Source organism: Macaca thibetana, chromosome 12 (assembly GCF_024542745.1).
Source record: "Macaca thibetana thibetana isolate TM-01 chromosome 12, ASM2454274v1, whole genome shotgun sequence".
NCBI classification, from domain to species: Eukaryota; Metazoa; Chordata; class Mammalia; order Primates; family Cercopithecidae; genus Macaca; species Macaca thibetana.
In genome coordinates, this window is record NC_065589.1 from 82,968,896 (window position 1) to 82,981,885 (window position 12,990).

The 12,990-nt window shown below is 44.9% G+C and overlaps 1 protein-coding gene across 6 annotated transcripts in view; it reads left to right on the plus strand.

Annotated features, from left to right (window-relative positions):
- Positions 1-6,139: 6,139 nt before the first annotated feature.
- Positions 6,140-12,990, plus strand: part of PLA2R1 (phospholipase A2 receptor 1) — a 126,291-nt gene continuing 119,440 nt past the window's right edge. For 3 of the 6 annotated variants that reach the window (XR_007718442.1, XM_050752867.1, XM_050752869.1), the window contains exon 1: positions 6,143-6,791. Coding sequence is in view for 4 of the 6 variants with exons in the window: in XM_050752867.1 (XP_050608824.1) it covers positions 6,224-6,791 (568 nt within the window). In the remaining 2 variants the exon portion in view is untranslated. Of the gene's footprint in view, positions 6,792-12,990 lie in introns of all 6 variants that reach the window. The other 3 variants (XM_050752866.1, XM_050752870.1, XR_007718443.1) reach the window with 2 other exon arrangements.

The window sequence follows — 12,990 nt, forward strand, 5'->3', positions numbered from 1 at the left end:
GACCCAAAACTTTTATATGATCAAGTTGTCATATTATTATTTAAGTTTTGGTTTGCTTAGGAAAAAAACTGAGATTAAAATTTTTAAATGAAGGTTATTACATCCATCTATCTCTCATCTCTCTGTATGCACTTTTAAAATACTTGTGACACTGAGTTACAGGGCTTTGACTCCTGGGTCTAAAAAGGACAGCAACTCCTACTACATTTTAAACACTGACAGCAATTAAAGCCCTATTTTCAGGCCCTGTAGGAGACGTCAATCAAAATAAACTGCATTTCTAAGACACACGGCCAGAAATTAAAGCTATTTCAACTCAAATTCCAGGGACTATCATGGAAAATATGGGCACATGAGATTGTAAAGGCTGATTTTGAAAGATAAAATAAGTTGTTTCTCTATAAATTAATCATTAATGTTAAAGGCACAGTGATGCAAGACTAGCATGTGGGCCCCTGTGTCAAATTAACAAGGTTGTCTTGAAGCATTAACTGACTCCTCAATAAAGGTTGTAAAAGGTTTATGGAAGTTGTATCTTATGGTCAAGATTAAAATTTTATAGGTTGTTTATAAAATTTCAAAAAACAAATTTAATTGGCTTCATGTTGTTTTTATTAGCTTATTGTTTGGAACATTAAGTCTCCTTTCTCAAAGAATGAAGGTTTTTTCCTTTTTTAAATCCTTGAGTTATCACTTTGGTTAAATGAATGATCTTATTTTGTGATATCAAGAGTTTTAAACCTTTGATATTTGATGAACTTTCCAAAATCAAATTATAAATTATGTCTTTTTCTAACCTAATCAATCCTTTAAGATATTAAGTTCCTTAAAGTTCAAAAATGACATTGTTTGGTTTATCTGGTATAAAAATTATGCAGGATACATTGCCAAAGATGAAATGGTATTTGGTTTTCTTTAGGCTGTATTTATATAAATATGTGGTATCTGTTCCAAAATCATGGTCACTTCTATAATTCTGATATGACTTACTGTACATTATCAGTAATACTTATAATTGTTATGTTAAATTATTGTGTGCCGCAGAGGTAACACATTTCCTTATCAATTGTGTCTTTGACTATGACTGCCCTAAAACTCTTTGTCATCCACAGATAATTGTTGTCTTGTTTTGGTCCTCTTTAGGAGGTGGTTTTATAATCAGCTATAAAACTCTAACGGGTTTTCTTAAATGCAGGTTTTTTGATAACTTTGCAGACTGTGACATTAGAATAGAGGAAAAAACTTTCAGGACTCTCATGGGGAGTTGAAATGTTCATGAATATCAAGCAGAACAGGAGTTAACTGTGTAAAATGAACTGATAGAAGACTAAAGTAATCTTTTTGATTTGTGCTTTAAATGTTGCTGATCCTTCGTTTTGCTTTTTTCAGAGTCAAGGAAACTTTTCTTCTGAGCTATTGACAACTTTAACAATTTAGTATACTCCTATAGACACAATTTGGAGCATATTTGTTTCTCTCTACCTGATTTCTCCAGAATTTGGAAACTATTTGTGGGTATTCTTAACTTATGGCAATACAGTTATTTGCATAAGTGCAATAAGAATCTATTTTCATTTTGCAACAGGACACAATTGGAGAAATTGGTTATTTTACCAAGGTTTTAATGGTGTGCATTCCTTTAAGGAATCAAACTTGACTTACGGAGTCAATAAAAGCCCTTGGGGAAACTGACCTCATACCTTCCCTGTACAGTGGTAAGTAAAGAATTTTACTTTCTGACAGGCCCAGGAGCTCCAAGTTTATCTTGGAACCTCAGGAGAAAAGGATCACCCAACTCATAGGTATTAGGTGGCACAAATTCATCATTGGGTTCAGCTTTAAAAAAGTCTTATCTGAAATTCCTTCTATGGAACAAAGCCCCATCAAAGACGATTTAAAAGCCTATGTAAAAAATAATTATTCTTGCTGCACTGTATGCAAATAATTAGGACAAGTATAGTAAAGCAAATCAGTCCTACCATGATTTGTCTTTAAAAATGGGAAACTGGAGAGAGAAAAATTATGTTTCAAAGCTGTAGTGCACCTGTTGTTAAATTCTAGTCTTGCCTGATATTTTTCAATTTTATTATTTTCTACAGTTTGGACTGAACTCTAATATTTTTTGGCTATTAATTTTCAAAACAGTGTTTTCAATTTTTTTCCCCTTTTTCCCCTTTTCTCCTAATTTGGCGTCCCTGAAAACAAAACTGTGCTTACGTAAAGCTCTGCAAACTGAGGCTAGACAACTTGAACTTCAGAAGACAATAACAACCACCTATTTACATACCTAAGCCACTTTCATACCTGCCTACTGATATATGGACTTCAGAGTAATGTGGCCAACATCAATTTTCCAAAATGGTTCTTTTGTTTATTGTTGTTGTTCTCCCTTCCTCCCTCTATTTTCTCCATAGGACATGAGACTTCACAACTTTCTAAAAATGAGCTTTCCTAATAACTCAGGACCTACCTGTCTAGGAATAAATCATCCTAGCCATGAGATACCAGATAAAAAGACAAAACCTGGAACCAGAGACTAATTTTCTCCAAAAGATTTTTTTTTTTTTTTTTTGAGATGGAGAATGGCTCTGTCACACAGGCTGGAGTGCAGTGGCATGATCTCGGCTCACTGCAATCTCTGCCTCTCAGGTTCAAGCAATTCTCTTGCCTCGGCCTCCTGAGTAGCTAGGATTACAGGCGTGCACCACCACACCCAGCTAATTTGTGTATTTTAGTAGAGACGAGGTTTCACCATGTTAGCTAGGCTGGTCTTAAACTCCTGACCTCAGGTGATACACCTGCCTCAGGCTCCCATAGTGCTGTGATCACAGGTGTGAGCCACCATGCTCAGCCTTCAAAAGATTTTTTTAGAAGAAAAGAGGGGAGATGTGAAAGAAAAATATCTTGGGTCCCCCAAATCACTAAGCTAAAGGGAAAAGTCAAACTGGGAACTGTTTAGCGTAAACCTGCCTCCCATTCTATTCAAAGTCACCCCTCTGCTCACTGAGATAAATGCATATCTGATTGCCTGCTTTGGAGAGGCTAATCAGTAACTTGAAAAAATGCAGCCACTTGTCTCTTATCTACCTATGTCCTGGAAGCCCCGCTGTCCACTTCAAGTTGTCCCACCTTTCCAGACCAAACCAATGTTCATCGTACATACATTGATTGATGTCTCATGTCTCCCTAAAATGTATAAAACCAAACTGTGCTCTGACCACCTTGGGCATATGTCGTCAGGACCTCCTGAGGCCGTGCCATGGGTATGTGTCCTCAACCTTGGCAAAATAGACTTTCTAAATTAACTGAGGCCCGTCTCAAATTTCTGGGGTTCACAGTCCCTTGGGTAAACGTTCAACAAACCAGGACCTCACCCTTTCTTAATGATACCCTGATTCATACAGTGCTCAAAAAATTTGTTAATTTTGACAAACCACAATCTATACCTTGAGTTTTAAATCCCATTTTCTTCACTATCAATACAATTCAAAGTTTTAATATTTTTCTCAAGTTTCAAATGACCCCACACACTGTACAGGAAGTCTTCACTTAACACCATGAACAGGTTCTTGGAAACTGCAATTTTCAGTGAAATGACATATAGCAGGTCCTCAAATAACATTATTTCCTTCAACGTGATTTCTTTATGACATTGATGAGAAAAAGAAAATTGGTTTTCTTATATGCCATTTTTCTTAAAATCATAGTCTCTAAGAACCTATAGATGACGTTAAGTGAAGACTGACTATATTTCTTTCAACGTCTTTCTTTTCTTCCCTCATTCCTTCACTCATTCAGCAGAAACTGAGAGATGACTAAGTGCCAGGAAGTGTGCTGTCCTGGAATTCACATTCAAGTGAGAGATATAAATAATGAATTCCAATTCCAAAGGAGAAGGGAAGCAATAGGAAGCTGTACAAAGGCCAGCAGGCACTGAGCCCTGCCCACCGTGTTCCCCAGCTGGAGTCCAGAGCCATAATTACCACTAGCACAGCGCTTTGCAGCATGGCTTCTAAGCTCTCCTTTGCTCTTGCTCTGTGCTCCTCATGCCCTCCCCACACACCCACAGCTCCCAGAGGTGAACTTTACAGTGTGCTAGCACTGTGCTAAGCACTCTGCATACATTAGCTCGTTTAATGCAGTCACACAATGAAGCAAACATTATTATCTCCATTTTACATAGAGGCAAACTGAGGCTGGGGCAAACTAAGTGGTGTGCTGGTAAGTAGCAGAGTTGCCTCTTTTAACCATGACCCTACACTGCCTCATGAACCTGAAACACATGTGAGACCAGGATATGGGTGGTGGTCATTTTCTTGAAGGTTAAAAAGCTCTTTACCACAGATTTCCATTTCAAAGCTGCAGTGTTTCAGGAACAGATTTAAAAAAAAAAAAAAAGAAAAAGAAAAAGAAAGAAAAGAAAAAGTAGCTCTTTTCTGAGTGTTCTAATGGTTGAATAGAAAATATGGGGTTGGTAGGCCAGGAAGCTGTCATCACCTCTCTTCATTATACTAATTGCTCTGAAGATGAAATAAGGTTTGTTTCTCCCTTCTTATCCTACTCATAGTCCTAGCTCTGCTACTTCAGAATTGTATCTGCTATGGGTCAAGGGAGGCTTTTTTCCCCCTCATTATACGGAGACTAAAACAGGCCCGTAGCACGTGGACAACTCACACTGGTGCACAGCCAGTGAGAGGTAGCCCAATGTCCCAGCAACTGTCCTCATTCGTCAGGGTGCCCCAGTGGCTGCCCTTTATTTCAACCAGGCATGCCTCACTCTCTCCCATACAAGCAGTTCTCACTCTAACCTTTGTATAATATATATTTTTTTCACAACTTCTTCCCATCCTAGAACAGCCTCTTCCTCCCAATATCCACCATACTATCTGAGCACACTTAGGCCTCTATGCCCACTCCAGCCTAGTCTTTCTCCCCTTTACTGTTACTGCCCTGGACCTCACCAGAGATTAGCATCAGTGTCCCATTTTATGACCTAATTATGCCACATGCATTGCACTTGCCTGCTGCAATGCACGCCAACTTGCTCAGGCAGGGCCAAATCTTCTATTACAATACTACGGGGATATTCCCATAGCAATGTAGTTCTGAGACTATAGGAGAGATGGATACATAGTTTGTAGCTGAAGTCTGTGTAATCTACTAGGCTTAAAGCATCTCTTTTCTGCATGTTTTCAAGCAGGGATGCTGAATTCTACATGTAATGATACGTTATAGACTCTACACACATTGGAACCTCTCACATCCTCTCAACTCACCTCTTACTCCAGCCCCCTCTGCAGCCTGTCTCCCCTAGCTGTCCCCCTGTCCCCCACCCCCCTGAGAAACAACCTGACAACGCCTCACCTTTTGCCATGCTATGCACCCAGGGCTTCTCAGAGACAAAGCGTGGAACCATGCCTGAAACTCACCACTGCTGTAGAACAGTGCAGCAGAGTTAATCTCTAGGAGCTCCCTTACCAACAGGGAAGGATAAAGTCCATGGATAAACGCTTGCCCCTTTTGTCCTCAGACAGACAGTTCTGAGGCTCTCTGAGGTTCCTGCAGGACTGAGCACCTTTCGTTAAGGCAGTGGCCAAGACAACCACTTTCCCTTCTTCCACTTTTAGCTCTGACCTTCAATCCTCCTCCCTGCTGGGCATTTCCTTCCAGGCTCTGCTTTCTGCCCTCCCCTCCCCCTCTCTTATGTTTTAACGACTAATGTCAAGGTCCCGCTGAGGAAAGGTCTTATATAAGCCTGTTCTCAGAATATTAAACACTTACAGTGTTCTGCTGGTTATTTGAAGGAGGACAGTTAGAAGGACTACATTCTAGCCAGGACTGCCCTACTTACTACAGAGAAACTTTTGCTGGATTAGGAAGTAACCTAGGGCAAAGCACTTCGACTTTCTGGGCAGGGTTTCTCAGCTGTAAAAATGGGTAATAGGGACCCTGGCTACTTTGCGGGGCTTGGGGGATCAAAGGAGATGTAAAGAGGAGGTTATTTCAAAACCGAAGGAGCTGAACAATAAAAGAATCTTTGGGTTACTCTGTGGCAAGGAAGGTAGACCACGGGGTGGCCCCTCAGGGGTTTCCAGTGCTCCACATTTCAGAGGAGTCCAGGGCGCTCCCAAAGCGCCCGGGTCGCAGAGCAGCTGGGTTCACTCTAAGCTGCCCGCTGCAAACCCGCGGTGTTTTCCAGAATCCGGGTGGTTTGCAAACCCGGATGTCAGGCTCCTTGTCCTGGAGATTCCCAAATCGCTCACCCACAACTCCTCTTCGGCCTCCCCCGGAAAGGAGAGAGCGGGGCTGCGAACTGGAAGAGCAGGGAGTGTGCGCTGGGCAGCCTCACTGCTCCTGTCCCCACCCCAAAGGCAGGAATTTCTGGGATGGGCAGATGGCTCACCCCTCCTCCTCCTCCTTCCTCAAGCCGCAGTGGGTAGGGCGGGGAAAACGCGGGGGACTTTCCCGCGTCCCAGCCAGAGCCCCGAGTGTCCGTTCACTGTGGCGACAGGGGTGGCGGAGTGGGTCTCCAGGGCCCGGGAGTGTCGAGGCCCCCGGAGGGGTGGGGCGCGGAGGAGGCTGCGGATCCGCCTCCGCGCTGCAGGGCCGGGTGCTTGGGGTGCGGCTGTGGGCTCCCGGGACAAGGGGCGCCCGGCGAGCCCAGTGGTTAGCGATGCTTCTGTCGCCGTCGCTGCTGCTGCTGTTGCTGCTGCTGCTGCTGGGGGCGCCGAGGGGCTACGCTGAGGACGTGGCGGCGGCGCTCACCCCCGAGCGGCTCCTGGAGTGGCGGGGTGAGTCTCCCAGGGTCGGGGACTGGATCGGTACGTTGGGGAGGGGGGTCGGGGTGGTCGAGGGAGAGGAAGAAGGGGTGAAGCTAGGGGCCAAGCTGGCGGGCAAGGGCGGCCGCGTTTGTAGGGGTTCGTGTGTCAGCAGTCTTGAGCATGGGGGGAGGGAGTGGTGTCCTGCAGCCTCATGTCTAGGCCCAGCACCCTCCTGGCTCCTGCGGGGGTCCGGCGGCGGGGGGCGGGGCTTGGTCTCGCAGGCAGCTCCTCTCGACTCTGGCACCCGGAGCCAGCCCGGAATAGGAGTGTCGGAGAAGTTTCAAAACGGAAACTTTCCGAGAGCTGCTTATTTGGACCGATCGCATCTCGGATAAATGATGGCAAAAAAAAAAAAAAAAAAAAGGCTCAGTTCGTCCCCTTGCAAAACAAGCGCTCAGAGTGTGGGCCGCCACCTGCGGAGTGACCCCCAAGCCAGGCCTCCCCAGTCCACCCCTTCCTGAAGGAAAACTTTTTTTTTTTTTTTTTGAGACAGAATCTTGCTCTGTCGCCCAGGATGTAGTGTAATGGCGGGATCTCCGCTCACTGCAGCCTCTGCCTCCAGGCGTCAAGTGATCCTCCCATCTCAGCCTCCCGAGTAGCTGGGACCACAGGTGCGCGCCCCCACGCCCAGCTGTTTTTGTATTTTTGGTGGAGACGGGGTTTCACCACGTTGCCCAAGCTGGTCTTGAACTCCTGGGCTCAAGTCATCCTCCCACCTCGGCCTCCCAAAGTTCTGGGATTACAGGCGTGACCCACCGCACCCGGCCTGAAAACATCAGACCAGGTGAGGGAGAGGAGCCCCAGTGACTCCATGAGCTGTGCGATCTGGAGCCTTTGTGCCTTAGTCTCTGTCAGAGGAAAAATGGGATTTGTTATATACATGGGACCCCTGAGAATTAAGTTACTCCCCAAACACGCACCTGCGCACACAGACCAATTCAGCAAACACTTATTGAGCACCTACTACACATGAGACTCAGAAGGATGTGTAAAGAGATGGAAGGAGATTTCTGGCCTGCAGGGGTCCGCATTCGAGAATGGGCCACCTCAGGCAGAGAAGCCTGCGCCTAAGTGCAGAAGTCCATATATGCAAGTAGGAGGGGGACAGGAGGGAGTTAAATATGCCAGGAGGAGACTCCAGACAGACTCCATCCTCTCTGCCTTTGGAGATAAGTTTGGAGAGAAGGGGTAACACAAAATGTGATCAATATCTGCGTTCACATTTTTTCCTCCCCGGTAGAATATATCGACATTTTTGAGGTAATCTTTTTTAGACTGTGTTTCCTAAGATCCCTGGAGGCTTAATCAGGGGCAGGTAGAACAAGACCATTCTTATTCTAAAGTGACCAAAGTCAGAGATGCTCTTACCTTCTTGGTCAATTCAGTAAAAATTGCTCCTGTGGATGCACATCTGATCCTGTGGTATGTTTGATTCCTTTCCACTAAGTTTACCATGCAGTGGTTATTCCTTTGCGTTTTAAAATGTGGGTTTTGACTGGGCACTAGGTGGTAGAACAGGGCAGCAGTCCGCAGGACAGAAGTTGGACTGGGCCACACAGAGAGTATGTGCTGGTGATCTCTGAGCGAAGGGCTAATCCTTTTTATATGTAGCAGACCCAAATCCTGGCCTAAGACAAATTCTCATCAGTGTCTTCTTTTTGGTAGTCAAGGGCACTCTGAAATTAGAGCCATCTGCTAGCCCTTGTACCTACCAGGTGCAATTTGCAAATCTGACAAGGTCGAAATAGTTGGCATAGAGATTCTCCAGATATGAAAATACTGCTGCTCATTTTCCAAGGAGCACAGAGGTTATCTACCAATCCTCGCACAGGCTCCCTCCCTGATTCCAGTCATCTGCATCAGTAGAATTTCAAGTGTAAGCTAGACGGTATGAAGTCAAGTTTTTACTGTCAATACAAAATGGAAAAACAAAATCTTAACATTGAAAAGGACCTGAGACATTGTCTACTCTAGCCCTCTGTTCTTCAGATGTGGAAATTGAAATATGGCTGCCATGTAGTTAGCCACGCTTTGGGGTGCCTCAGTTTCCTGCTGTGTTCGCTGTACCACATTGACTCACTTTAGCCACGATTGACATCCACAGAGCAACTGAGAGGAAAACGCACACTCATTTTCATTTCCAATCCACTAATAATGGCTATGTGATATTGTACAGCAGATTATACATACAGCATTTTTATCTGAATTGTTTGATATGTATTATTTATAGATCTGATATGTATTGTAAGCATGCCAGCCTTGGGAGGCAGATGATATATTGTATTGTAATGATTTTCCAATGATTTATCAATAATTCTTGATATGGTTTGGCTGTGCCCCCACCCAAATCTTAACTTGAATTGTATCTCCCAGAATTCCCACGTGTTGTGGGAAGGACCCAGGGGGAAGTAATTGAATTATGGGATCTTTCCCATGCTATTGTCTTAATAGTGACTAAGTCTCACAAGATCTGATGGGTTTATCAGGGATTTCTGCTTTTGCTTCTTCCTCATTTTTCTCTTGCCACTGCCATGGAAGAAGTGCCTTTCGCCTCCCATCATGATACTGAGGCCTCCCCAGCCATGTTGAACTGTAAGTTCAATTAAACCTCTTTTTCTTCCCAGTCTTGGGTATGTCTTTTTCAACAGTGTAAAAATGGGCAATACAATTCTGTATTCAAAAGTCAGTAGATACGGTATTATGCAGTAGTTAAGTTATTGGGCTTCAGAGCTAGACGGTCTGAGTTCAAATCCTGACTATGCCATTTACCATCGTGTGACCCTGGACAAGTACTTCACCCGTCAGTAGCTCAGTTTCCTCATCTGTCAAATGGAGCTAGTAATAGTACTAATCTAAGTGTTGTCCTTTTGCTGCCCTCTCACCATGGCGCCCTCCTCCTCTGGCCAATCCAGACTATTTTGACAGGTTGACAGCCCCATAACAATTATTTACTACCCTGTGTACAGCACTGTACTTGGCAGGTCTGAGGCTCATCTCCTCCTACCTTTAGTTCAGGCATCCCCAACCTCCAGGCCACCTACCAGTTTGTGGCCTGTTAGGAACTGGGCCACACAACAGAAGGTGAGCAGCAGTGAACAAAAGAGGCTTCATCTGTATGTACAGCTGCTCCCCATCCTTCACATTACTGCCTGAACTCCACCTCCTGTCAGATCAGTGGTGGCATCAGATTCTCAAAGGAACCTGAACCCTATTGTGAACTGCACATGCGAAGGATCTAGGTTGCACTCCTTATGATAATCTAATGCCTGATGATCTGTCAGTGTCTCCTATCACCCCAGATGGGACCGTCTAGTTGCAGGAAAACAAGCTCAGGGCTCCCCTGATTCTACATTATGGTGAGCTGTATAATTACTTCATTATATATTACAATGTAATAATAATAGAAATGAAGTGCACAATAAATGTAATGCCCTTGAATCATCCCGAAACCATCCCCCACCCCACCACCCCACTGGTCTGTGGAAAATTTGTCTTCTATGAAACCAGTGCCTGGTGCAGAAAAGGCTGGGGACCTTTGTTCTGGTTGGTTATTCCAAGGAGCCTGATTGTGGTTTGTTTTCCCTGATCAGAATCTGAGCCCTTCTTCTAGCAAGTGCTAAGACATGCTAACTTCACTCACTCAAGTACTCCAGATACAAAGAGGACAGAGGGGAGAAAGAAGAAGAGGATGGCGCATCCTGGTGAAAGCTGGGCATAGTCATTGCTGAAGGAAATGATCAGGGGGCAAGTAAAATGGTTTTGAAGCTTTGTTGAGGGTTGAAAAATGATCAATGTGAAATGGTCCCCAACTAATATCGTAGGAGAGTTTCCTTCTGTAGTGCTCAGCTTCCCAGAGCAGGAGTGGAAAGAACCCAAGTCTGTGTCAGTGCCTGGGGACTCTCAGGGTAGGCTCTTCTAAATGACCAGTGACCAAGGGAGGTGAGGGTGCTGATGAGTGTGTGGTCAGTGTGCTTGCCATCAGGTCCTAACTTGGGAGAATATAGTGAAACAGGGTTGGGTGTACAGGGTGTCTCTTGACATGCTGTGCCAATGGAAAGAGGGGTAGAGGCTGATGACCTCAGTCATTCATTATCTGTCAGGCACTATGTGTTTTATCTCCCTGTTTTACTTGGGCTCATCCAAAAGCAATTCCTGAGACATGTTTTCATTAGGGTGCAAGTAGGTTTTTTTTAGGAAGTGATTCTAGAAAGCATGGTAAGGGAGTGAGGACATGAGACCAAGGAGGGAAGAAAGCCACCACAGGCCACTGGGGCTCAGTTTCACAAAGGACCCTTTGAGGAACTGTATAGAACTCAGTGGACCCACCGACAGGCAAGAAGCTGAAGTATTTATCCACCAACTCCCACCTCTCGCTGTCTAAGGGTCACTCCTGGGGCATTCACCCCCTGGTGCTCCTGGTATCCCTGAAACACTCAGGCAGAGAGCCACAGAAAGTCACTGGGAGTGCACAGGGACTGTCTGCAGGTGAGTGAGCTCCAGGTTAGAGGGTGTGAGGAGGGAACCAACAGAATCTGCTACCCACCTCCAGATTGGGGAGGTAAAAACATGAGTAGGATTGACACTGGCCCCAAGAGGCTGAGAGTGCAGGGACAGATACAGAAACACAAACAATTACAAAACAGCGAGAGAGGTCTTATGATAACTAGGGATGAGCAAAGTGCTGAAGGCGTGCAGAGGAGGCGCTGGCCTGGGGAGCTGGAGGCTCATAAAAAAACATTTGTTTTCCTAAAGGATAAGTAGGCAGTTGCCATATAGGAAAAAGGAGACTGAGCATTCCTGGGAATGCATATTTCATGTGCAAAGGCACAGGATTATGTGTCAGGCAACAGTAAAAGTTCAGTGAGCTGAAAGTTCCCTTCTGAGCTCTTTTGGATTCAAGGAAAGAGGCCCACTGAAGGTCACTCAAGCAAGCGTGGAGTTGTTGTAATGGTCCCAGGATCTCAAGGGGGACCCAGGACAGGTTCTTCAGGGCAGCCAGATCTTCTGGGACACAGGTACTGGCCACTGACATGAAGCATTACTTTATGTGTTTCTCTCTGTCTCTGGGGCTCTATGGTGTCTCCAGCTTGGTTGTTCTATCTGTTGACTAGTTTCTTTGGCTTTGACTAGCAGGACTTTCCTGTGTAGCTCCCTTAGCTTCTTGGGAAGAGTCCCTTAATTTCCTAGGAGAGGGGTCCAGTTACACTCTTCACAGCATGCTAGTCAGTTCCTGTGCTCTGCCCTCGAGTCGAAGGCCTTCCCCTGGCTAATTGGCCATGGTAGGGGCAAGAGGTGGACACAGGGATGGATGCTGCTTCATCCGGGGCTGTGGATGGGGGAGACCACCAGAGTAGGGCCCCAGGCAAAACAAGAAGCAGTAACATGTCTATATTTGGAAGCGTGAGATTGATGAGGAAGAGTTGGTTGGAGGCACCCTGCTTCCGGAAACAGTCTGGTCCAGTGAATTGGGCACTGCTGAGAAGGGCCTTGTGGGTTTGCACAAAAGGGAACCAGATCGCATGTTTAAGTTTAGAAGTGCCATGTTCAATTTGGGCCTTGAAGAGAAGGTCTCCTGTCACCTTGAAGAGGGTAATTCTGGAGGGCAGCAAAGAAATGGTCTGGATAGTTAAAGCTGAGCTAAGTCAATAACAATAGGAAGATTGAGGAACAGAAAGTTTTGTTCATGAAACAGGGTTTAAAAAGAGGAAAATATATATTTAAAAACAGTAACAAAAGAAAACAGTTAGTGAAGGTTAGGAGATGAGGGAAAATTGCAGAATAGGAGAGGTAGTGGTTATAGAGTGCAAAATCCAAGTTTTGGAGATGGACCTATTCTTGGTAGTAACCAGATCTGTGATATGGTTGTGGGAGTGGTCACCAAAGTGGAGAAGAGGCAAAAGAAGGTCCTCACCACAGAGGAGGTCAAGGAACCCAATGTCCTGAGCAAAGCTAGGTTGGAGTAGAGTTTGGGACTCTTTTGTCAGCAAGCCACAATAAGAAACACATTTTACGTCACAACCCACAGCATATAGGTCTACATATGTATAACTGAAACAATGTTTCATTTTAAAAAAATACTCTTACCTAATATGACATGCTGCCACATTTCCCCCTGTTCCATTCTGTTTTGTTTTGTCTAGCTAGTCATAACATGCTCAGTTGATTGCAT